Source organism: Poecilia mexicana, unplaced genomic scaffold (genome assembly GCF_051168715.1).
Source record: "Poecilia mexicana isolate PSO_F unplaced genomic scaffold, ASM5116871v1 scaffold_11, whole genome shotgun sequence".
NCBI classification, from domain to species: domain Eukaryota; kingdom Metazoa; phylum Chordata; class Actinopteri; order Cyprinodontiformes; family Poeciliidae; genus Poecilia; species Poecilia mexicana.
In genome coordinates this window covers 26,102,324-26,126,668 of record NW_028263380.1, presented here as the reverse complement: position 1 = coordinate 26,126,668, position 24,345 = coordinate 26,102,324, and the positions used below count along the sequence as shown (strand labels likewise).

Sequence of the window (24,345 nt, the reverse complement as noted above, 5' to 3'; positions counted from 1 at the left end):
CTCGGGGATAAGAGAGATGCTGGAGTCGGGGATAAGAGAGATGTTGGAGTCTGGGATAAAAGAGATGTTGGAGTCGGGGATAAGAGAGATGTTGGAGTCGGGGATAAGAGAGATGTTGGAGTCGGGGATAAGAGAGATGCTGGAGTCGGGGATAAGAGAGATGTTGGAGTCGGGGATAAGAGAGATGTTGGAGTCGGGGATAAGAGAGATGTTGGAGTCTGGGATAAGAGAGATGCTGGAGTCGGGGATAAGAGAGATGCTGGAGTCGGGGATAAGAGAGATGCTGGAGTCGGGGATAAGAGAGATGTTGGAGTCGGGGATAAGAGAGATGTTGGAGTCGGGGATAAGAGAGATGTTGGAGTCTGGGATAAGAGAGATGCTGGAGTCGGGGATAAGAGAGATGTTGGAGTCTGGGATAAAAGAGATGTTGGAGTCGGGGATAAGAGAGATGTTGGAGTCGGGGATAAGAGAGATGTTGGAGTCGGGGATAAGAGAGATGTTGGAGTCGGGGATAAGAGAGATGTTGGAGTCTGGGATAAGAGAGATGCTGGAGTCGGGGATAAGAGAGATGCTGGAGTCGGGGATAAGAGAGATGCTGGAGTCGGGGATAAGAGAGATGTTGGAGTCGGGGATAAGAGAGATGTTGGAGTCGGGGATAAGAGAGATGTTGGAGTCTGGGATAAGAGAGATGCTGGAGTCGGGGATAAGAGAGATGTTGGAGTCTGGGATAAAAGAGATGTTGGAGTCGGGGATAAGAGAGATGTTGGAGTCGGGGATTCAAAAATGGTTTGAATTTCTTCTTTCTGCTGTTTTCTCCTGCTTTTCATCCACAAAGCCTCATTTCCTGCTCCTCTGTGATTTGGGGTCATAGTTCATAGTCACCAAACAGTTTTCAAAAAGTGAAAAAGTAAGATAAGAAATCTTTCCAGTTGCAATAGGATCCAGAATCAGACATGCAGTGCCTCAACCAGGAAATAGATGGCGCTGTTCTACAACTAGAATTCCTCCATAAAAAGGGCATAGAAACTAAAATACTTTCTTGACTCTGGTCCTGGGAAAACCAAGAAACAAGTTAGAAATATATTTTAGCCCAGTGTTTATGGAACAGAAGGAGATTTGAAAACCTTTTTTGTGATTGAAGAGCTGGTTCTGATCCATTTTCATGGTGTTTGGATTAGCTGCAGATGCCTGATTATTATTATTGTTTTAGTAAAGAACAGTAAAGACAGTGGTGCAGTAATGTAACCTGCTGCATTTAAAAGCATGCACCAGTTGTTCTGTGTTCTGTTTTGTCAGGACAGATTTAATTCTAGCAGTGGATTTAAGATATTAAGTTGATTTAGTGACAGTCTTCCCGGTTCTGCACCAAAAATGTTTTCTGTCTCATCTTCGAACACACTGACTGGACCAGGACCACAGACACACAGACATGAAGTAGTCTGTCGTCACCATGAAAGGAGATTCTGTAGCAGTGCAAAATTTGTAATACAGTCAGTTTGTCCTACTTTTGCAACAAAAATGTTTTTTTTCTTTCACTATTCACAGTTAATATGATCTGAGTTGCTTAAATAAGAGATTTTGAAGCTCATAAAACATAAATGCGAGAATTTTTTGCATATCAGATTCATGTCTGACTAAATTTGTTAATCTTCCTTATGAAGAGATGATAACTTGGTTTCATCTTCACTCCCTTTCCTCCCGTTTAAGCCTAAAATCATTTAATTTATTAATCCACTTCATTTCAGTTCATTTAGAGTTAAATTTCAGTTTCAAACATGTGAATGTGCTGCCCTCTTGTTTTGTTCATCCATTCATCATCTCCCTGGTTCCTGTCTCCAGCTGTCACTAGAGGACATCTTGAATATGTCACCAGTCCATCATAGAGCATCAATAAACACACATTTCTGTGTTTTAGTTCTGTTTTTGTTTAATGTCATTTATAGACAGAATATTAAGCAACATATAAGTAAATAGAACATTGATTCTTACAATTCTTGAAGAGAAACAAAGAAATGTTTTCAGATTGAATTTGTCATTGCTCACCTGCAATGACAAATGTCTAAAGCAGAGTTAGAAATGTTCAATGTGTTTCTAACCAGAGTGTGAAGCTGTTACAGATCAGATTAGTGAGAATTTAGGAGATTTAACCTGAAATCTAAACACAACCAGATGAACTGGTTCCTGCTGCTTTCTCACAGATGCTTTTCTGAGAAGCCAGGCAGGACTGATCATACCAACACTCCAGATCAGTCACATCATGGTTTCCCATCCTCACACAGTCCTCTCCATCTTTGTTCTTTTCGGTCCAGTTATCAGGCTCTGTACCAAACCAAAAGCTCAGTCTAAAGGTAAGAAACAGATCGACTTGGTTAAATCAAACAACTTTGTCTGTACAACAAGATCAGTGTTTGCATAATTAAACCTTTTATCAAGTGGAGATCCGTCCACCCACAACCAACTGCCTTCCTTCTTGGAGTCAGTCAGTCCGATCCAGAATTTGTCCTCAGGATGCAAGAGTTTGGTTTTTAACTTTTCCACCAGGAAAGTCTGAACAGGAGAAGATGTTGAAGATGACTGAGGCTGATGAAGATCAGCGAGAAGCTGAACCTGCAGCAGGTTCATACCTGCTCCTCTCTGCTGTCGACCTTCACCAGGTCTGATCCTCTGCATCTGCATTCCTGTCTGCTCTCCTCCCAGGATAGAGGCATTAAGTTGAAATAATAACAGTTTCCTTCATGGGCCTCCCAGTCTGCTCTGTTCTTCACACATGTGTCGTCTTTGAACCAAGACTTCACTGAGTCAGGTGGAGGAAATCTCCTGTGTTCTGCAGTTACGTTCTGACTTCCTGAGTCTGCAGGAATGGGAAGAAACAAACACATAGCTTACTTGGTGGATGTGTTATTTCTGTTTTAAGAGAAAATTAAAAGGTCTTAATGTGCCACACACTCCAGTGAGTTGATTGATTAGTATTGGCTCACCTGCAGCCTGCGGTTAGTAACATCAAATGACCACAAGCTTGTTTTTATGAAAACAATTGCCAGTTTTGCCACATTTTGCTGCATCTGCATCTCCTAGAGCTTTCCTTTTCCTAAAGATGCAATGTGTAGCTTTTCTAAAAATTAAAAATAAAATAAAAAATCTATGTTTTTAAATATTTGTTAAAATTATCTTTATGTCATAACTTCCCTCTATGGTCCTGCAGTGATCAGAACAAATACATCGCTCTGTCAGAAACAACCAATCAGAATCAGCAGGAGGGTCTTAGTGCTATTAATCAACTTGCTGCTGCCATCCTCCATCGCTCTCTGCTGCTCTACAGCTCCCTCCTGACAGCTGGCCTGCCACAAACACTAAGGCTCAGCATAGCCACCGATGACAGCGGATAAACGGTTTTCCTGGAACTTCTGTACCATTAGCAAATTTAGAAGCACATACACATGATTGATTGACAGTGCTAGAACCCTCCTCCTGGATTTGATTGGATGTTTTTGACTGGGAGAGGTGAATTTCTTCATACAGAAATAGCAGCAGTGGGAGAAGGAGCTTGATTTTTTCACACACTGTCTCGTCTTAAACTGTCACAACAAATATGAAAAAAAAACAAACAGATTTTATAAATGTTACATACTGCAGCTTAAATTCTAACTTTCTCAACTTCATTGAGATATTGGAGTTAATGCAACAATTCAGAGAAAAATGGACCAACTGTGATTGGTCCATTTAGTGTTTTAAAATCAAACCTCTAATATTTAAAGTAAAAAGATAGAAAATGTTGTATTTTCCTGCTACACGGACAGTGAAACTACAACCTAAATAATAAAGCTTTCAGGTTTGATGTTGTGAAAACCTTGAGTCTCACCTGAGAGATTTTTCCTCAAAGCTTCATTCTCCTCTTTCAGGGTTTGGAAACGTTGACAGGTGTCTAACAAAACAAACGCTGATGAAAGAAAATCAGATTTAACTTCATCACTTCTAACTGGCATTCATCAAACAGGAAGTGGTTTAAAGAAGGATCATCAGGATGAACTCACAGAGTCTGTAGATGACGATGAGAGCAGCAGCCAACAGACCGACCAGAACCAGCAGAACTACTCCCCCTGCTGGCAGCTTGGAGGTTCTGCTTGGGTTTTCACCTGAGGAGCATTTAGAGCAGAACCGGATCAGAACCTGGAGACGGACTCAGAAACTAACATCAACCTGACATCTAACCTGAACATCTTCCTCTTTATGAATGATTTATGTGTTATCATTGTCATTTTCTCCTTTATGGACAGAAACTGACTCAGACTGCAGCTTCTGTATCACAGTTTGTGATCATGTTACGTTTCCATGGAGATATCAGTCTTCGTTTTCTGTACGACTAATTATAACAATCAGAGAAAGATGCATTTCTCATTTCTAGTGTTTGATTTCCTCATTTTCTGCAGTGATGTAGTTTTTATTTTAATTTTAAGCTCCTGGTTATGATCTCTGTTTTCCTCTAAGTCTTGAATTCTTCACACAGGATGAGATCAGGTTTCATCTTAAGTTTTCATCTATAATTAAAAACATGTTCAATAAAATAAAGACAGAACAAAAAGTTTGATCTCAGCTCTGCTGATCTAAAGATTCAGTTTGTGTTCGATCGTTGATTTTCTGATGAAGACCACTCAGCTTCTTCATCTCCTTCCTGCTGGTTTATCAGTAATTCTTTGCGGCTCTGTGGGCGTCTCATCATGGAGACATCAACCTGGTGCAGAACCTCAGAAGAACTTCAGTGTGTTGCTATGCATGCCTGTGTGTGTGTGTGTGTGTGTGTGTGTGTGTGTGTGTGTGTGTGTGTGTGTGTGTGTGTGGGTGTGTGTGTGTGTTGGAGGCATGGAGGCTGCACTGACCATAAAAAAAGTGTCATGGTTTTGAGAACTGAGAGCTAGCCAACAGGAAACATCATCTACGTAGCAGTTTTTAGAACATGTGTCATTTCTTGGTGGTATTAATTGTTTTTGCCTCCATTTCCAATTTGATCTCAGATAACTTCCTCAACTTTAAAGTTTTAGAAATAGTTTCTGTGAACAAACAAACCAGGTCTTAAATATATTTCCATTTAGACCAGTGGTGCTCAAAGTGGGTCCTGGACGGCCGGCATCCTGCGTGTTTTATTCTCTTCCTGGTGGTAACAACCTTTTCTCATTAGGCCTCTAACAGCCGTCATTTGATCCAGGTGTGTTAAACCAGGGAGAGAGCTGAAACATGCAGGACCCACTTTGTGCTCCACTGGTTTAGACCAGCCATGATGGTTGCTGTCGGAGAAACTCATTGTGTTTATTCTTGATCATTTTAATTTTTAATGTCTAAATCACCTTCACTAATCATTATTCACACCATTCAGTGGTTACAGTAAAAATGTTTCAGGCAGATCATTTAATATTTAACACTTAGAAAAGATTTTAACCTTTAGTTAGTAAAAGTTTGTTTTTGACTGTTTGTACTGAGGATGCAGCAGGACACATGATGTATGACTTTACATTAAAATCATTTTATTTTAATCAGTTTATGACCATAGCAGTTCCTACCCGTTGTGTTTCCTTGTCGTCGGCTCATCATGTCGGCGCCTCAGTTTGTCCAAATTCCTGAACCAGATTCATGAATCAAACCTTTTGGTTCAGGTGAAGCTCTGTTTCTCCTTTAAAGTGGATGTAAAGACTCGTTTTAAACGCGTCGTTGCTCCTCTGCTGACTGGACTAGAAAGATGCTCTGCAGTTCCTGAATCACAGATCTGAATAAACTTTAACAGAAACAAGGAGGAGCTTTCTCTTCAGCTCTCTGGTTTGGTGGTTTGCAGCGTTTCCTCAAAGCAGGTTACTGGTCGAATAAAAAGTTTTCTTTCTCTGTAGTTTCTCATATTATTATATTTTAGCTGGAAGTTCAAAAAGCTTCAGAATTAAACATGAATGTTTGGTTATTTGATGACTTGTGAGGTTTTCTGATCATGTTGTTGCTCCTGTAATTGTTCCATTGGGTTTCTCACCTGATGCCCTTTTCCCACTGGCTCTACTTCAGCAGCCCATCGGCTCTGAATCATCGGTTATAGTATCTACTGTGGCTTTATTCTCTTAGTTTGATAGATTTTACCTCACAACCTGGATTCATGTTTCTCCTTCTCAAGTCTCTTTTTTATTGTTTATGTTGTATCTTGCTTCCTGTTTTATTTTTTAGTTACTTTTTCCCTGTAAAGGATTTGATTAACTTGTTTCTGCTTCCAGTTTCTAATCAGCTCACCTGCAGCTTCTCCTCTCAATACTCTAATTGACTCTGACAACACAAATAATAAAAATATACATGTTTACTTACTGAAGCCACCAGCAGGACACGCCCTCAATCCACAGAGTAGAAAGTGCTGCCCTCTAGTGGTGCACTGCAAACAGCCCCGTCTACAGCAACAGCGCTTTAAATCATGAGGTGATTTTTAAAAAAATGTTATTTCCTTCTATTTACTGGAAATAACATATTTAATATATTTTGTTTGAAAACTAAATATTTAGTTCCAAAGTAAATATTTATTTTCCAAGCTAAATATTTAAGTTGGACAGAAATATTCAGCTTTCTAACTACATTTTTAGATTACTAGTTAAATATTTAGCTAAGAAGTGAATTTGTTTGCGGTTAAGCGGAAGTGGGCTATTAAAATAAAAGCTGGGTTTTGTGGGTTTTGGGTCTTGCATCATGTTGCAAGATAAATACTTAGGTTGTAAATTAAATTAAATAGATTTGAACTATTTATAAATGTATAAATAACATGGTAAAAAATATGGCTAAAAATGTACAGTCATTTCTGTTTTGTCTAACAAAGAAATGGGTTAAATAACAGAAATTATTTACTGTGTAACTTTACAAATAACATTGCATAAAGAATCAACAGTTTATTAAATTTAAATACTGAGACACGTGGTCAGTAAACTGGAATAAATTCAGTTAAATTTGTCTAAAGGCACAAGACAAATGTATTTCATTTATGAACATTAAAATAGATATTAAACTCCAGACATTCAGTTTTTAATGGCAATCAGTAATTAAAATGCAGATAATCAATAGGTGGATAACTGGAGGAATCACTGCAAAGAAGAAAACAGTAATAAGAAAAGATCTTTACTTGTTAAGACGGGATGAACCCACTGGCACAGAACAGGAACCGGAGTGGAAACCAGTCAGAGCATCAGGTCAGCAGACTCAGCTGAAATCAGAGGAGCTTCAGACTGAGGGAGAGGACACTGCCTGGCCACTAGGGGGCAGGATGTACACTGTAAAAACTGCTACCTCAATCAGAAAACATTAGTTTGCCTTGACAAAAATCAACAAAATAAATTGGGCAAATCCAAAGTAAAAGCAACATCAGCATCTGAAACCAAAGTTACTTATTTAAAGGAAGTTTTGACATAAAAACTCATTTCTACAAACTATTTTTATAATTATTTACGGGTAGAAACTTCCACAAAAGTGTGGTAACTTTTCTAAGTTTGAGAAACACTGAAGATATTTTTTTTTAAACATTTATTAAATTTTTACCACATAACAATTATAAATAAACTTTGCATCAAATATAAGCAAAAGTTATAAAAGTTCACCAAATAATTTATTTCAAAGTCTTTGTTGTTTTTTTAGTCATATTGACCAAAAACGTATTTTACTGGACAAAATGTGGAACAAGTTAAGAAGACATTCCTGATCATAATCAAATATTTACAAGTTACATAGTTTCATATTTTTCAAAGGATATTCTACATTTTAACCAAAATATTAATATGACAGCAAATCAAGCAAGAATATGATTGAATGTTGAAAGTTTAATGATAATTTCAACATGTCTGAAAGTAAATTTAAAATTTTAAACACAATATCTTGATAAAAGCAGCATCACTGCAGCTTCCTGAAGCTGAACTCAGATCAGTTCACAGACTGAACTGATCTTCAGACACAAACACATGAACTCAGTCCAGCTGTTTCTCACAGATGCTTTTTAGAGGATAATTACAGGATATGTCAAACCAGGACTTCAGACCTTGAGCTTCTATTTTCTTGCTCATCCTCGCACAGTCAGCTGAGGCTGCACCATCTTTACTTGCGTTGTCAGGTTCTCCATCCTTCCAGAACGTCAAACTTGGAGCACAGCAGGAAGAAAATATCAGGTAAATGTTACAGAACGCCATTTAAACACTTTCTCATTATTCAGACCTTTTATCCTGAGGTAATCCGTCCACCCAGATCCATTTTCCTTCTTCCTTTGAGTCTGTCAGTCCAATCCAGAACATGTCCTCATCGTCCTCCATCAAGACTCTCAGTCTTTCTAACAGGAACATCTGAGCAGGAGAAGTTGATGAAAATGACACTGAGATGAAGAATCCTGATGCTGAGATGAAACCAGAGAAGCTGAACCTGCAGCAGAGTTTCATACCTGCTCCTCTCTGCTGTCGATCTTCACCAGGTCTGATCCCAGATCAGTGCAGGAACGTCTGCTGTCAGTCCAGGAGGATTTACTGGTGGAGAAATAATAACAGTTTCCTCCATGTTTCTCCCATCCTGCTTCACAAGTCGGGCATCTCTCACCTTCAAACAGATCAGAACAAAGCCTTCAGTGAACCAGGAGGAATAAATCTCTGTAGATGTTTGTGTGGTTTGGAGACAGCAGGAGGCGTCTTCTGTCCTGCAGCTACAATCTAACTTCCTGTCTTTGTCAGTCCATCAATGTCTCTTTTTTTAAGGTTTTGTTGGCTCTTGTGGCCTTTATTTGAAAGTAGATTGACAGGAAAGAGGGTTATGAGAGAGGGGGAAGAAGACAAGCAGCAATTATTACCAGGCTGGGAATCAAACCTGCGACCACCAGCATGAGGACTAAGGCCTCAATACTTGGGTTGTGCTTTGCCCCTGTGCCACCACAACATCAATGTCTCTTTAACATCATTAAAGGACAGAAATGAGACAAATATCAGATCATGGACTTACTTTGTTCTGCAGGAGGTGGAGGACATGTTGGAGGTTTAGGACACGTTAGAGGTGGAGGACATGTTGGCTGTTCCCTTAGTTCTGTTTAGAGAAATAAAAACAGTTTCTATATAACCATAATCAGTTATTTTCTCCTTTTAAGGCTGAGCTGATGAACCAACATGTCCACCCTGTCAGAACCCTGGCTTGGTTGAGTTAATTTGGTGTCTTGATCATTTAATTCTAGCTCCATTGTGAATGTGTTGCTTAGTTCCTTGTTTCCATTTTACTTTATGTCAGACCTCTCTCAGTGATTTCAGTCAATGTTTATTTATTCACTGTGTCTAGTTGCAGGTTACAGGTTACTCTAGTAGATTCATTTCCTAGTTCCTCTGCTGTGAGCTCTCCCTGGACCCTGAGCCATCCTCTCTGTCTCTCTCCCTTCATACCTGCAGCCTGTTTCTAACCAGCCATCTGTTCCTTGTTCAGTAATCAACCTCCAGTATATAATACTCATTCTCAGTCACTCCTTGCTGGTTGCTCCTGCTAAATCCCGTCGATTTACTCTGCTGGTGTTTTGTGTCCTGTATTCCTGTTTTTGTTTGCCTCTGGCTCCCTGTGCTGCTTCTGGTTTGTGAACATTTTTTACTAAAACAACAAAATGTACTAAGCATCTCTGCCTTTGGATCCACCATCAAGACACACACTTTGTTCTCTTGTTGTTAATGAAGTTGAGTATATTGGAATGTATATTGTTCCCATAATCTAACATGTAGAATGTAATTTGTCAATGATATTTAATATATGAACATTCATACTGCAGCATCTTTGTGTCTGCAGCTTTAAACAGACTGACAGTAGTGATGCTTCAGTGATGCAGCAGAAACATTGTTGGATGAATGGAGCTGATGTGTCCCAGGAACAAAGTTCACTTGGATTTTACGAGAAATGTCACAATATTGTACAAATGAAAGAAATGAATCTACATTGAAAGAAACCATCAGTCTGAATCTTCTGGACCTTCAGACTCTGAAAGTCTCACCTGAGATATTTTTCTCCAGAGCTTCATTCTTGTCTTTCAGAGTTTGGATGGTTTGATTGCTGCGTATTTTATCAAACGCTGTAAAGAGCAGATGGAAATTAGATTTTCAAAGACTTTCATCTCCAACATGACAAACGCTGATTTAAAAAGAAGAAACTGGTTAAAAACAAAATAATTCAGAATAAAATATGTTCATACAAATCACATTTTATTCTGACCTTCAAGAAATTAAATCAAATAAAAGAATGACCCAAAAGATGAACTCACCGAGTCTGTAGATGACGATGAGAGCAGCAGCCAGCAGACCCACCAGAACCAGCAGAACTACTCCCCCTGCTGGCAGCTTGGAGGTTCTGCTTGGGTTTTCACCTGAGGAGCATTTAGAGCAGAACCAGATCAGAACCTGGAGATGGACTCAGAAACCAACATCATCAACCCCATGATTCTTCTTATCATGATATTCTTGGCTGTCCATTACTGAACCTGTTCTGTTTCTGTCAGTTTGGTTGTTACAGAAACCAGCATGTTGAACATTATCAAACATCTGCATGAGAATCAAATGAATGTTGATGATGAAGCTGGTCCTGTTATAAAACTACTGGGGTTTTGTTTAACTGCTGCAAATACAAATAACCCTCTTTAACTGTGTGCAGAAACAGGAACATATACGCAAGTTTTGGTTTTGACCATATTGTAATTTTTATGCATATTTTCCAACCCCAAGCTGTATAAACTCAAATATTTGTTAAATATGAACATGTCTGTTTTGTATTTGTTTAATGAGGGAGGTGGGGCCTAAGGAGATCAACACCATCATTCAAGATGTGCAGAATTATTATGCAGCTTCCTTTCCTCATGCAAAAGGGGCCAAAAAACTCTGAACAGCCCAGAGCTTTAAAAAGTCTTTCAGAGGGAAGCTGTGCTCCTGAAACTGCTAAGATATTGGGTCGTGATCACAGAACCAACAAACGTTTTGCAGCAAATATTCAACAGGGTCTCAAGAAGCATGTTGAGAAAAAAGATGTAAATGAAAAGATTTGAAAAGAATCAAAATGAAGCTACCAGGAATCCATTATCTTCCAGTTCTGTCATATTCCAGAACTGCAACCTGGAGAGCCCACAAGTATGAAATATTCAGGGCTAGAGACCAAGATAAGTAAGACTGAAAGCCGAACACCACTGAACAAGACACATAGCTGAAACATCAAGACTGGGCCAAAGGTTTTATGGACTGATGAGATAAGACTGACAGCTGGACGGACGGACCCGTGTCTGGATCAGTAATGGGCCCAGAGCTCCACTTCACATCAGACGCAGCTAAAAAACTAAAACATGCACAATAATTGTGCACATAATGTAGAGATTCAAGATGTCAGACATCCATAAAGAGTGAGAAAAGATGTAAAGCTGCAAACTGTGGCAACCAAAAGAAGAAGCATTTTAGTTCTTCAGGAACATCAGCCTTCCTCTTTGTGGCTTTCCGTTTTTTCTTGCTTAAGTTTCTTTTCATTTATTTTTAACTCATGAAAGTCTATTTAATAAACTCAACCGTTAAGGTGCCTTAAAGCATTTAACTGCTTTAGGTGTTAAATGCCTGAAGCAGTTTGTGTTCAGCCTGTTAATCTGATGAAGACCTCTCAGCTCTGACTTCACCTCCTTCCTGCTGCTTTACCTCCACATTAATGTTCTCACCTTCTGTGCATCTCTGTGAGCGTCTCATGATGAGGAAACTCAAGACAAAAATAGTCACAGTGGATGCTTCTTGTTGCAGCTTCTATAAAGAAAAGTAAAATATGTAAATCTTAAAGTTTAGCTGCAGTTCTCAGTTCAGGAGACAGTTTTCTTTTTATGACACTGAAATCCCAACTATTAGAGAAAGTCATGATATTTACCTTTTTCAGGTTTACTTAAAACTCCACCTGAATTACTCACCAAGCATAAAAGTCCAGACAGAAGATAGTTACTTCTTTATTCTGTTATCACACACATTTTTAAAATACTCATCAAAGACACGTGATGATAAAAGCAAAACTATTTTAAAGCATTAAACAAATGAAGCTTTTATTGAGCTAAATTTAATAAAAAATAATATTTTTTTAGAATTGGACATAAAATTAGTTAACCTCACCGCTGACCTCGCCTCAGTTCTTCAGATCTGTCGATGCGTCGGCTTTACGTTTCCAGACTTTATGTTGAAGAAACTTCCTGCTTCACTTGATGATGATGAGGAGGAGTCTTCACTGTTCATTTCATCACTTCCTGTCCTCTTTTTCTTCTCACGTATTTTAATTATTATTATCATTAACTGAAGGTTAATGATAGAGTTAGGACAAAGGTGTGAATTGAGTTTTGGTTAGGGTTAGGGTTAGGAAAAGGGTAAAGGTCAGGTTTAGGCTGTAGAAATGAATGGAAGTCAATGGAAAGTCCCCACAAATATGTATGTGCGTGTGTAGGTTGAACTTAAGTCAATGAATGCTGCACCAGACATCTCTCCCAGAGACAGTCTGATATGTGGTGCAGAGTTTATCAGCGACCTGACAGAGCCACAGCTGTCACTGGCAGCAGAGCGTCTTCGTTAAATAACATCCAGGAGAATTTGAGAGAGCAGCGGCCCAAAGCCGATGCAGGAGGAGCCGGTTCAGAAAGCAACGCCGTTCATTTTCCATCTGCCTTAAAGTCTCACTGGTTCATCTCAGCAGTGATTCCAATCATCCAAATTGGAAACTGGTCATTCAGCTGAGCTGAGTTTGTAATTTCTCCAACATGGACTCCATCTCAGAGAGCTGCAGGATCCACAGCTGGCCTGAGACTCTGCAAGAATCTCCTTCAGTTTGTTGCTCTGCTTGCAGCATGAGAGTCTGAGCTTCATCTTCACACTGACCAGGCAGCCTGACAACGGCTGAAGCAGCTGTTGACATCTTCTGAATTTCTCAATATACCAGGTAACCGAGAATCCAAGCAGCAGAAATCCTGTTATCAAAAATTCATGTTCAAATGGACTGCCGTCCACTTCCACCAGGAATCCATCATGGATGCAGCTGCATGAGTCTCATCAGGTCAGGAGGCTCTCCTTCGAGTCGTCTTGTCCTGAAAATGTTATCAGTTGTGTTGAGAGACCAGCTGACCAGATCCATGACTTGCAATTCAGATGAAATGCAAAGAGGCTCCAAAACAGACAGCACAGGACAGACAAGGAGGGAGCAGAGAACAAGTGTCTGTCTTCAACAAGAACAGGAAGAGAAGACAGACTGGTCCAGTCGCCTTTGGATCAGTCTGTCCAGAGGCGACTGGACCTGCCCTGCATGCCCACATCCACTCCAGTTAACCTGACATGCAGGCTGTGGGAGGAGAGAACATGCACTGGGAGAAGAAAGACCCCAACCCAAGAGGCTTCCTGTTTTTATCATGAAACTCAGATGTGGATGTGCTGCCCCCCTGTGGCCGATCTGTTTGTTCAAAGCTTGTTTTTAAATTGCATTGTTGCATCGGAGCGGCTAAAGCCATAAATTTCTCTGCTGCTCTCATTTTAAGTTATTCTCCAGTTGGAAATTTGCATCAATGCTTTGTTTATATAATTAATAATTTGATTAATAAGGTATTATTAAACTATTAATACAAATAAAATGTCTTTAGTTGAATCAGGGCACCATCCAGGATCTCTGGAATCAAAAGTCAAACTTGTCAGGCTTCTGGGTTGTTTACTTGTTTTTGGAGTTGGTTTATTATTTTCTGTGTTCCAAAGTTTTTTATTTTGATTAAATTAGTTTTGTTTTTATGATTAACATATTATTAGATACAGGGAATAAACATAATAAATTAGAACCAGTGAGTACTGAACTAAAGTAAAATAGAAACAAAGCTGATTAAAATATGAAACTAAAGAACACAATAATCAAAACAATGTGTTCAAATAATCAACAATAATTATCGTTGATTATTTATAAGCACGTCTTGACACTTGCTTTATAACTTATACCTTGAATTAAATTTGTAAAATAAATATTTCTGATTAAAAAAAAAAAACTTTTTGATTTACTTTTCTTCTTTTCCCTCCAACTTTCTGAGGCCCTCTACCGCCCCCTGGTGGCCCCCACTTAGAAAAGCACTGCACTAGAAAGCCTCCATGCTGCACATTTATGGTAATTACCAACACACCAATCCCAGGTCGCCTCTCATCGATATGTCATCTGTCCAGGTTTGGACAGCTTGTCTGTTTTTAGGCTTTTGTTCCTCTGCAAAAGCTGAGATCACAGTTTAATCTGAAGCGGTTTCGACAAGTTAACAAGCTTCCTGTCTTCAGTTCCTCTGACACCAAACGGCACACAAGACTAAATTATTCATCTTTAAGGTAAAAGTGATCAAAGTTTTATCAGCTTCACCTGATTTTAACATGGATTAAAATTGTATGTTTAGTATCAGCGCATAATTTAAAGTTTTATTTCAAACCGCTGTGCTGCATAAAATTAACACTGTTTAATTTGGGACTTCCTGTCAGATGTGACCGGCATCGCTGACATCAGGATTATTTTAAAAGCTGACAGAAACATCTGATCTGTTCTTCAGCAGGACGATGGCTGAAGACGATGTAACGTACACTGATGTGAAGTTCAACAGACCAAGAGCCGAAGGTAAGAATGTCCATCTGAAAACGACTCACCTCTGGATTTCAGTCAGTCAGGAGCAACAAAATGTGGCTCTTTTAACGCAGGAATTAAAACAACAACAATAACAACAACAAAAAACATTAAATTCATTCTCGTTTATTGTTTTTCACTGAACGAGAATGACTGATTTCCAGAAAAAAAACATCCTCTATTCTCAATGGGATTGAGGTCCGGGCTTTGACTGGGCCACTCCAGAACCTCCACCTTCTTGTCTTCAGATCATTTATCTGCAGCTTTAGATGTTTCAGGTTGTTGTGATGCTGGGAAATAAAAACTTGTCCTGAGCAGTAGTTCTCATCTAGATGGTATCAAATTGCCCTCCAGAAGTTTTCTTTTTGGTATCCATCCCCTGACTTATACTTCAATAACCTTGTCTCTGATTGGTTGCTTAGTTTATCCATTTAATCAGTTTAGTTCTCTGATCTCCATCACACTTCTCTGTGTTTCTGTTGTCCAGATGAGGCTCCAGGAGCTGAAGTCGTTTATTCTAACGTCACGATGCCAAGAACCAAACATCCAGGTGAGCAAAATAAAAAAAATCAGCCAGTTTGTATTACCACACTCTCTGATTTATTAAAATGTAGTATTTGATGTTTTGTTGCCATCTCTGTTAGATATTTTATGTTTTTTATGTCAAATTAGGAAATTAAAGTAGCTGAACAGTAAATGTACTCATGGAAACAGATCAGCCAGAAAAGATGCATCTCATTAACTGCACCGCAGTTTTTCAAGATTCAAGAAGTTTCTGAGCAGAAGTCATTTCTATTTAAAGATTTTCCTCATCAGAAGCAACGACAGCGTCATCGCTTCAGTTCCTCTTCTGCCATGTTTGGTGATCCAGAGTTTACCTTTTCTGTTTGTTTCTTAGGGTCTTAGATGTGATGCATGAAGTGATTCTGACAACAAACCTTCATTTACGCTTTTATTACAAAGTAACACCAAAACTCTGCAGATCTGCTTTATGTTTCTTAGCCTTTTTGGTAGAAAGGTGATCGAAACTGTAGAATATCGCTGCACTGAATGTGGCGGCCATGTTTTTCTGTCAGTTCAGATCATAATGAGAATATTATTATTTCATATCAGAAAGAAACATTAGTACTGCTGTTCTCAGTTATTGGACCTTTGACAGAAGTTTGTCTGTTTTCCATCTCAGTCTGTTCAAAGTGTGCCATAGATGCTCAACAAGCTGGACAGGGCATAAGGTCAAAGGTCACCACAGAGCGAGTGGTCCTGCTGGTTATCATTGGCATATTGGTGGTTGCCATCATCGCCCTTGCAGTCAGTGAGTTTAAATGTTTTTATTGTTCTATATATTATTGTTGATTTTTTTTTTGTTTTGTAAAAGTTAAAGATTTTCTGGATTTTATTTTACATTTCTTTTAATCTGGTACTTTTATTTTTCTCTGTTCAAATTGATCTCAACTGGAAAATATAATTAAACTGGTGATCAGTAAAAGTAAAGGTCAGACTGTCAAGATTTAAAAGTGTTCAAAATGTTTAATTAAAACTTTCATTCTGAGCTGTTAGAACATTTTAACTTGAGTCTAATTCAATTAATTAATTAATTAATCAAGATTTTTTTACAATAATCTCAAGTTTAATTCTGACACATTACTGACATCAATCTGTTTTCCAGGTTCTTTTTCAGCTGCAGGCAAACTTCTGCTGCTTGTCTTTGTTTTTCACTCACTACTGATGAGAAAAAGACAAAGTTTCCAACTTTTGATCAGATAATGAACCAAGAATCCACTTTTGAGCTTCGGATTTGATGTTTTCCATTTCTGCCCTCAAATGATGTTAAAGACGCATTAATGAGCTGATAGACACAGGAAGTCACAATTTTCTTTTATTTCTTTTAATGATCTTTTTTATTGTAGAAATAAATTCCAAACCAAAAATGGACACTGCAAGTTCTACACCAACATGTCCAACAAAGTAAGATTTTACTTACTTTGCTAAGTAAGATCATGGACTTACTTAGCAAAAAGTAAGTCCATGATCTGATCTTTGTCTCATTTCTGTCCTCTAATGATGTTAAAGAGACATTGATGGACTGACAGAGACAGGAAGTTAGATTGTAGCTGCAGGACAGAAGACGCCTCCTGCTGTCTCCAAACCACACAAACATCTACAGAGATTTATTCCTCCTGGTTCACTGAAGGCTTTGTCTTTGAAGGTGAGAGATGTCTGAAGTGTGAAGCAGGATGGGAGAAACATGGAGGAAACTGTTATTATTTCTCCACCACTAACTCCTCCTGGAATGACAGCAGACGCTCCTGCACTGATCTGGGATCAGACCTGGTGAAGATCGACAGCAGAGAGGAGCAGGTATGAAACTCTGCTGCAGGTCCAGCTTCTCTCTGGTTTCATCTCAGCTCAGAAAAATCTCATTTTTAACAACTTTTCCTGTTCAGGCGTTCCTCCTAGGAAGAGTGAGAGACTTAATGAAGGATAATCAGGACAGGTTCTGGATCGGACTGACAGACTCAAAGGAAGAAGGAAAATGGCTCTGGGTGGACGGATCAGCTCTGGATCAAAGGTTTGATTGATGATAAAACGTCTCTGTTTGAATTTTTCTCTGTGTCTTTATCTGTTATTTTCTTTGTGTTTCTCTCAAAGTTTGAGTTTTTGGAATCAGACCCAACCTGACAACAAGGGTCATTCAGCTGAAGGTGAAGCTGACTGTGTGAGGATGGGAAAGAAAGGAAAGAAAGGAGGATCTGATGATCTGAAGTCCTGGTTTGATTCGTCCTGTAAACATCCTCAGAAAAGTATCTGTGAGAAAACAGTTAAACTGAGTTCAAGTGTTTGAAGTTTAAGATCAAGAAGCTGCAGAGATGAAGGTTTTATAAACATGTCACATTTAACATTTATTCCTTAAAATGTTAACATGCTCTTTAAATTTTCCATCAAAATTATTTTTCCTTGATTTGTTTTAATGTTAAACTCTTTATTATTTTCTTTATAAGCTGTAAAAGCCTCGACTGGCCAACAGCAAACAGGAAGTTTGTTTCCTGTTGTGCATCAGATTAATACGCTCCTTCTTCCACTTCCTGTTTTTACATTTAGACTTTTAAAAGCTAAGATGTTTCCTTCTTGAAATGGTTTGTTTTTAAAGAACATATAGCCTTACAGCTGAAAACAATGTGTTGCTATAGCGATGTCATCTTCCCCTTCTGTGTTTCTGTTTTATTCTTCACTCTGTTAATTTATCTATAATTACAGGCTGAGGTCATTTTTAAAACACCAGTTTTCGTTTGAAATGATGTTTCTGTTTCTAAACGGTTCATGGACGTCTAGCATGAATCTGGAAGATATCTGGTTCATTAATTTGTCTTTTTGATCTCTGGAGACAGTTTTAGATGTTTATTAGATCTAAATGTAGAAATGTTGTATCTGAGATGAAATAGTCTGCAAATAAAATGAATGGCATCGACTTCCTGAGGCTTTTCTTCCCTTAGAGGGAGGATGATTCGATCATTTCCATCAAGACAAACTGTAAGCTGCCTTCAGGTCTCTACTTTCCTTCTTACTCATTAAGCATTACATTTCACCTTAAAATATCTGAAACAGCAAATATGGACTGGCTGCCCTCCTCTGGTCAGTTTTGTATGTCGAGTTCTTATATTTCCCTGTAGCTCAGAGAATAGACTTTAAAATACTGTTGTTAGTTTATAAATCACTGAACGGTTTAGCACCACAATACATTAAAGATCTGCTGTTGCTGTACCAACCTTCCAGACCCCTCAGGTCAGGTTCTGGTTCTGCTCTGCATCCCCAGAACCAGAACCAAACGAGGAGAAGCAGCATTCAGCTTCTAGCAACACAAATCTGGAACAAACTTCCAGAAAACTGTAAAACAGCTGAAACACTGAGAGCCTTTAAATCTCGACTAAAACCCACCTGGTTGGAGTTGGATTTGAAACCTGATTATGAATTTAGTGATGACATCAAAACATCAGAATCTGATTCTATGTTGCATAAAGCACGTTGAAACGCCTGGCTGCTGAAATGTGCTTTACAAATAAAATTTGATTTGATTTCAGGTGAAGTTTCTACAGACAGTGACCATCTGCTGGTTCTGGTCCACTGGGTTTTTTTAATTCAGACATTTTAGAGCTCTTCATGCGTCCCATAAAAATATTTAGGTGATTTCTACTTTAATGAAAATTATATTTGTACCACATTCATGTTTTAAACCTGGTCAAACCTCTTGAATGACTTTTGATTAGCTCTGCCTCAAACCAGCTGGTTGGTTCTGCCAGTTATGGACTGTTCTTCTATAGCAGAGCTGAAGAGTCTCTACTGTTGGATTCTCACTGGTTCTCTGGTTTCTTCCCACAGTTTAAAAAATGACCAACTTAGCTTAGCTGGTGTCTTTAGATCACTCTCTTATATCAGTGTGTGTCTGGTTGTCTGTCCTGTGTCTCTGTGTTGTCCTGTGATGGACTGGTGTCCCGTCTCTCTCCTCTAGATGGCGGTAGGCACCAGCCCCTATCTCTCTGTAGTTATGAATGAGTGAATGGAAGAAGACATCATTGATGACGAACAGAAACCTGATGAAGTGCTGAAACAGGAGACAAGTTCATCTGATATTAAAAACATTAGCAAACTAAAGAAAAAATATTTTTTTAAAAATAAATAAATAAAAAGCAAGAGCAGAATCACAAATAAAAAGGACATTAAAGTTTATCAAATGGTGATTTATTTATTGTTTTAATAAAAGATACACAGTTTACCAAGCAGAGTTATAAGCTCAAAAAGAAATAATATTTTTATGAGTTGAAAACATCTCATAAAAACACAAATGTAAATAAAAGAGACTGATAGTGAAACATAGTTAAGAAACTATCAAAGCTGTAATATTTACAGAAAAAAGCATTTTGTACAGTGGATGTTTTTAATCTAACCTCAACATTAACATGTTGTCTGATTATTAATATGTTTAAACGCTGCATCACTTTAAACAATCACATAAAGGTAGATAAAAGAGACTGATGGTAAAATTATCTTTTCACTCCATTTTCAGAACCGTCCCTTTAAAACTTAAAAACAGTTGAGAAAATTTCAGAGCTTTATATGAAACTGTCCTGGTTAAATATTTACAGAAAATCATGTTTTGTGCAGCAAACTTTTTTTTTACTTATATGACCAACGACCATGAATGTGTTGTCTCTTTATTAAGTTGTTTTAATGCTGCATGAGTTAAAATAAGATAAAAAATAAACAGACAGATATTAGAAAGCAGAAACTCATCTAGCATTGAGCTGTAAATGAACCTGACATCATTCACACAAACTCTGCATCTTTACATTTTGTAGGTTTGTGTGAAAACATAAAAAAATAATAAATTCATAAAATAAATTCTCTTCATTGTCTTTGGTTTTGGAGCTCATACAAAATTTGACAACATGGCGGTTTTATGCACATGATGCCTGTGGTTGTGTTAGTGTGAGTCAGGTGCAGTGATGGTTTTGTGCACAATACAATGATATCCTACAGGCGCCCACGCCACACACACACACACACAATGTCTATCCAGTTTCTGGACTTTTCTCACAGACACTTTTTTGAGAATTAGAACAGAAAACATCGTACCAACATTTGAGGTTCTGGGATCCTCCTCTAGTCCCCATTGTTGCACAGTCTTCTCCCTCCGGATATGTTCCCTGAGAACCTTTCCAGTCATCAGGTAAACTATCCCAAAAACTTAAACTGAAAGATTCAAATCAGAAACACCTGTAGTAATAAACACGACTTCAGCTTTGGAAAACTAAACTGTTTCCAAACCAGCCAAACCTTTTGTCCAGAGGTGATCCGTCCACCCAGAACCATCTGCCTTCTTCCTCTGAGTCCGTCAGTCCGATCCAGAACCGGTCCCAAAAGTTCTCCATTATGTCTCCTACTCTTCTCGCCAGAAACGCCTGAACAGAAGAAGAGAATGACTCAGTGACGTGTTTCTGTGCTGATTGGATCAGGAGAAGCTGGACCTGCAGCAGAGTTTCATACCTGCTCCTCTCTGCTGTCGATCTTCACCAGGTCTGATCCCAGATCAGCGCAGGAGCGTCTGCTGTCATTCCAGGAGGATTTGTTGGTGTTAAAATAATAACAGTTCATTTGGTTTAGCTCCCAGCCTGGTTCACACTGCACACACGGGGGTTCTTTAAACATAATCAAAGCAAAGACCTTAATGAGTCAGGAGGAAGGAAGTTGTTGATGTTGGAGCGATTTTGTCTTACTCATATTTACTGCAGTTGGAGGAGGAAACGCAGGAGGTCGTTGACAGGCTGAAGGACGAGGCGGTGGGCATTTATAAGTCCATTTCGTTTCAGAGAGAGAATTTAAACATTTCTTCACACCGAAGTCATAATAAATCAACATCCTGTGTCAGAATTAACCTGGAGAATCCTGCTAAAGTTAAAAACCTGATTCAAAAATAATCTCGAGTTACAATCCCAACTACAGTTAAACTGACATTATATAAAACCAGAACACAACACATTACAGAGACAATATATTTAATGTTAAATGGAAATCTTTATTGTGGTTTTGCAAATCTTTACTTATTTGCAAGTTGATGCCTGCAACACTTTCCAAAAACATTGAGACAGATGCAACAGCAGGATGGGAAAGTTGAGGAAAACACTCATTTGGATCATTTCACAGGTGAACAGGTTGATTTGAAACATGTGAGAATCCTTATTGGGTATAAAGAGAGGATCCCAAAAGGCTCAGTCATTCACATGCAGGCATGGGGCAAAGGTCACCACTTTGTGCAAAACAGTGTCAGTCCTTAATAAAATCAAAAGATTCAGAGGATCTGCAGAAATCTTTGTTAGCAGCCAGGGTGAAAACCCACAGTGAAACCCTGTGACCTTTGACCCCTCAGCCGGCACTGTATTAAAAACCGACATCATTCTGTGACGGATGTGACCTCATCAGAAAGACTTCAGAAAACCAATGTCAGTGGCCCAGTTCTTCGCTACATCTACAAGAGAAAATTAAGGTTTATATCAACAGGATCAAGAAACTCTGCTGGTTTCTCTGCTGGTTTCCATCAGACCATCACCATCATGGCTCAGTCCATCAGAGAAACCAGATGGACTGAGCCAAACTGGAAAGGTGTCCTGAGGTCTGACATCTCAAACTGCTCTTGGAAATCATGGGTGTTGTGTCCTCCTGGCCAAAGAGGATTTTAATTGGTGCAAAGTTCAAAATCTGTTTATTTGTTCATTTATTGGAATGAACAATAAATGAGCCACCAAAGTGGTTATTAATCTTATTCTGTTTTTATTTATGGACTACACAACATCCCTACTTCATTTGAATTGGGTTGTAAAACAGGTTGTCGGCACTCGGTCTCACCTGAGATGTTTTCCCTCAGAGCTTCATTCTCCTCTTTCATGATTTGGAGACTTTGTTTGGTCTCCAACACGACAAACGCTGATGACAAAATGACAAAACAGATGGAGACAAAATTGCAAAGATGTTCACACAAACCATTTGGTTTCTGTTTTGATCTGAATCAATGACATGAATGCCCCATCAGGATGAACTCACAGAGTCTGTAGATGACGATGAGAGCAGCAGCCAGCAGACCGACCAGAACCGGCAGAACTACTCCCCCTGCTGGCAGCTTGGAGGTTCTGCTGCGGTTTTCATGAGAGGCAGCAGCTTCTTCAGGGTTCTGTTGATTCATGATGCAGACGCTTCAGTCCCACTCTGAGAAACAAAACGGAATATTTATAAATCAGATGATGTGATTTAGAGCCAATACAAACAGTGAGGAACTAAATTAGCCATTTAGCCAAGATTTATATAACTTTTACCACTACAGTCTTTAACTGTGTACTGACCAAAGATACTCCTAGCTCAAAATCCCCAGGAGTTGTATAAATGGCAAAAATTTACCCTGTGGCCCAAAATGGCCGCCTCCCAGGACATACTTCCAAGAGATTTGTTTTCTTGATTTGATTTCTTCTGTGTACGGTTTGGATTGTCTCAGGGTAGGAGGCGAATTATCAGATATAATAATTTCTAAATGCCCCAAAATATCTTTTTCTGGAAGAGATCATTTATGAAACTTCAAAAGTTGTTTTAGGTAACCATAAAATGTTAATTTAGCTTAAAACTTTAATGCTAATTCAGGACTTTAGTTTGAGAAGTTCCAAATGTTTCCTGAATCTAAACATGATATTTTCAGATTAAATTCAAGCTCATTTTACATAAATGACACAGTTTGGTCAAATTTGGCAGATATTCTCTGAGTGTTTGTTGGTCAGAAATATTTAAAAACTCACCATAAATGTGTCCTCTGTCCTCTGCATGCGGAGCAGAATGATATTAATCAGAACATCTTTGCTCTTCATATCTAACGAAGCTTCCTGTCGATCCTCATCTGCTCCTCTCACATGCCTCCATTTTCACTTATTTGGTTAAAGCCTGTTTATTAATAACCCTCCATCGCCTCCATTGCCTTTCAAACATGTTAGATTCAGACACATAAGTGACTTTTGGAGCTTATTACTGTAATTAATCTCAAACTTTCTATTTTATTTGACTGTTGAAGCTAGAAAAGTTTTTTTGGCCCCGTTTCCCTTTTTTTCTATCAATAATGGCCCTAATTTGCCCTTGTAGTGACACTGACCTTTCATAGTAAAACATATTCAAAAATGACCTGCTGGTAGTTTTTTGTGGCAGCTGGTCCCCACTGTGAAATCACACAGGATTGTCTGAAGAGAAACAACCAAAAGCAAAACTCAAGTTTTCACTTCTCAACCCAAAGAGTTAAATATGTTTTTGTCCTTAAAGCTCTTCAGTTGCTGTGGAGTTGATTGAACTTTGACGCCTTATTAATTTAGTATTTAGCAGGTATAATTAAAACAGAAAACTTGCCAATGCTGCAAATTCTTCATTGATTTTACATATTTTACAGAAGACCTGCTGTTGTAGAAAATAAAATAAGGTAAAGATTTGTTAAAATCCCACCAACATGTTTGCCAAAGAAGTTAAAATGTTTTAGATCATCTTTAGGAAATGTGCAGAGAGACCTGAGAACAGAGAAACACAGCTAAGCTGCTTTCTCACAAATACTTCTCAGATAATCATCACAATATCCATCAAACCACACAATGTCAGAATTTGTTGTCTTCATCATCCTCCCACAAACCATCTTGTTGTTGCAGTCATGTGTTCGTCAACCTGCACAATCAGGCTGATTAGGACCCAATAAACTAGGAGACGAAGAACATAAAGACAGATTTAAATGGGCCTCAGTGAGTTTAACTTGAAATAAAACCAGATAACTTCAGAACAATCAGACCTTGTGTTCAGTGGAGATCCGTTCACCCACAACCAGGAGCCTTCTGTCTTTACGGCGGTCAATCCGATCCAGATCATTTCATTAACACCATTGATTTTTTTCCCTCACTTTCCTCATCAGGAACGTCTGAGCAGAAAAGGTTGATGAAGGTACATGATGATGAATAATCATGTGAAGCCAGAGAGAAGCTGAACCTGCAGCAGAGTTTCATACCTGCTCCTCTCTGCTGTCGATCTTCACCAGGTCTGATCAGTGCAGGAACGTCTGCTGTCAGTCCAGGAGGATTTAGTGGTGGAGAAATAATAACAGTTTCCTCCATGTTGCTCCCAGCCTGCTTCACACTTCATGTCAGATCTTCAAAG

General features: G+C 38.7%; 4 protein-coding genes across 5 annotated transcripts; 1 reads left to right on the top strand and 3 right to left on the bottom strand.

Moving 5' to 3' along the window:
• Positions 1-2,008: 2,008 nt before the first annotated feature.
• On the bottom strand, positions 2,009-3,625 carry LOC148156597 (C-type lectin domain family 4 member F-like). The gene is made up of 3 exons (XM_088009919.1): positions 2,625-3,625; positions 2,423-2,547; positions 2,009-2,342 (listed from the first exon to the last, which is right to left on the bottom strand). Exons 1-3 carry the CDS (start codon positions 2,877-2,879, stop codon positions 2,156-2,158), a joined length of 567 nt encoding a protein of 188 aa, XP_087866045.1. The 5' UTR covers positions 2,880-3,625; the 3' UTR covers positions 2,009-2,155.
• A 3,481-nt stretch (positions 3,626-7,106) lies between these two features.
• LOC106923387 (hepatic lectin-like) lies at positions 7,107-11,766 on the bottom strand. Its single transcript, XM_088009993.1, has 7 exons — positions 11,690-11,766; positions 10,265-10,366; positions 9,998-10,075; positions 8,977-9,057; positions 8,429-8,580; positions 8,209-8,333; positions 7,107-8,133 (listed from the first exon to the last, which is right to left on the bottom strand). The coding sequence occupies exons 1-7, from the start codon at positions 11,715-11,717 to the stop codon at positions 7,965-7,967; spliced, it is 735 nt and encodes a 244-aa protein (XP_087866119.1). The 5' UTR covers positions 11,718-11,766; the 3' UTR covers positions 7,107-7,964.
• A 2,052-nt stretch (positions 11,767-13,818) lies between these two features.
• On the top strand, positions 13,819-18,097 carry LOC106928008 (hepatic lectin-like). Of its 2 annotated transcripts, none has more exons than XM_088010504.1 (7): positions 13,819-14,345; positions 14,561-14,625; positions 15,119-15,181; positions 15,815-15,943; positions 16,838-16,989; positions 17,076-17,200; positions 17,281-18,097. In XM_088010504.1, the coding sequence occupies exons 2-7, from the start codon at positions 14,568-14,570 to the stop codon at positions 17,471-17,473; spliced, it is 720 nt and encodes a 239-aa protein (XP_087866630.1). In that variant the 5' UTR covers positions 13,819-14,345; positions 14,561-14,567; the 3' UTR covers positions 17,474-18,097. The 2 variants fall into 2 exon arrangements, with proteins under 2 accessions (XP_087866630.1, XP_014859744.2); XM_015004258.2 differs by having other exon boundaries at positions 14,493-14,625.
• Positions 18,098-19,343: 1,246 nt separating this feature from the next.
• Positions 19,344-24,106, bottom strand: LOC106928307 (hepatic lectin-like). The gene is made up of 8 exons (XM_088010515.1): positions 23,984-24,106; positions 22,962-23,894; positions 22,222-22,383; positions 22,027-22,104; positions 20,901-20,948; positions 20,671-20,822; positions 20,461-20,585; positions 19,344-20,376 (listed from the first exon to the last, which is right to left on the bottom strand). The coding sequence occupies exons 3-8, from the start codon at positions 22,358-22,360 to the stop codon at positions 20,196-20,198; spliced, it is 723 nt and encodes a 240-aa protein (XP_087866641.1). The 5' UTR covers positions 22,361-22,383; positions 22,962-23,894; positions 23,984-24,106; the 3' UTR covers positions 19,344-20,195.
• Positions 24,107-24,345: the final 239 nt, after the last annotated feature.

Coding starts and splice junctions, on each gene's coding strand:
- LOC148156597 (XM_088009919.1), bottom strand. CDS start 2,879: ATGTGTTTGTTTCTTCCCATTCCTGCAGACTCAGGAAGTCAGAACGTA. Junction 2,548..2,624: donor TCGACAGCAGAGAGGAGCAG/GTATGAACCTGC, acceptor TCTCCTGTTCAG/ACTTTCCTGGTGGAAAAGTT. Junction 2,343..2,422: donor GGATCTCCACTTGATAAAAG/GTTTAATTATGC, acceptor TCTTACCTTTAG/ACTGAGCTTTTGGTTTGGTA.
- LOC106923387 (XM_088009993.1), bottom strand. CDS start 11,717: ATGAGACGCTCACAGAGATGCACAGAAG. Junction 8,334..8,428: donor TCGACAGCAGAGAGGAGCAG/GTATGAAACTCT, acceptor TCTCCTGCTCAG/ATGTTCCTGTTAGAAAGACT. Junction 8,134..8,208: donor GGATTACCTCAGGATAAAAG/GTCTGAATAATG, acceptor CTGTGCTCCAAG/TTTGACGTTCTGGAAGGATG.
- LOC106928008 (XM_088010504.1), top strand. CDS start 14,568: ATGGCTGAAGACGATGTAACGTACACTGATGTGAAGTTCAACAGACCA. Junction 15,944..16,837: donor CATCATCGCCCTTGCAGTCA/GTGAGTTTAAAT, acceptor TTGTCTTTGAAG/GTGAGAGATGTCTGAAGTGT. Junction 17,201..17,280: donor GGATCAGCTCTGGATCAAAG/GTTTGATTGATG, acceptor TTTCTCTCAAAG/TTTGAGTTTTTGGAATCAGA.
- LOC106928307 (XM_088010515.1), bottom strand. CDS start 22,360: ATGAATCAACAGAACCCTGAAGAAGCTGCTGCCTCTCATGAAAACCGC. Junction 22,105..22,221: donor CATCGTCATCTACAGACTCT/GTGAGTTCATCC, acceptor TTTTGTCATCAG/CGTTTGTCGTGTTGGAGACC. Junction 20,377..20,460: donor GGATCACCTCTGGACAAAAG/GTTTGGCTGGTT, acceptor TGAATCTTTCAG/TTTAAGTTTTTGGGATAGTT.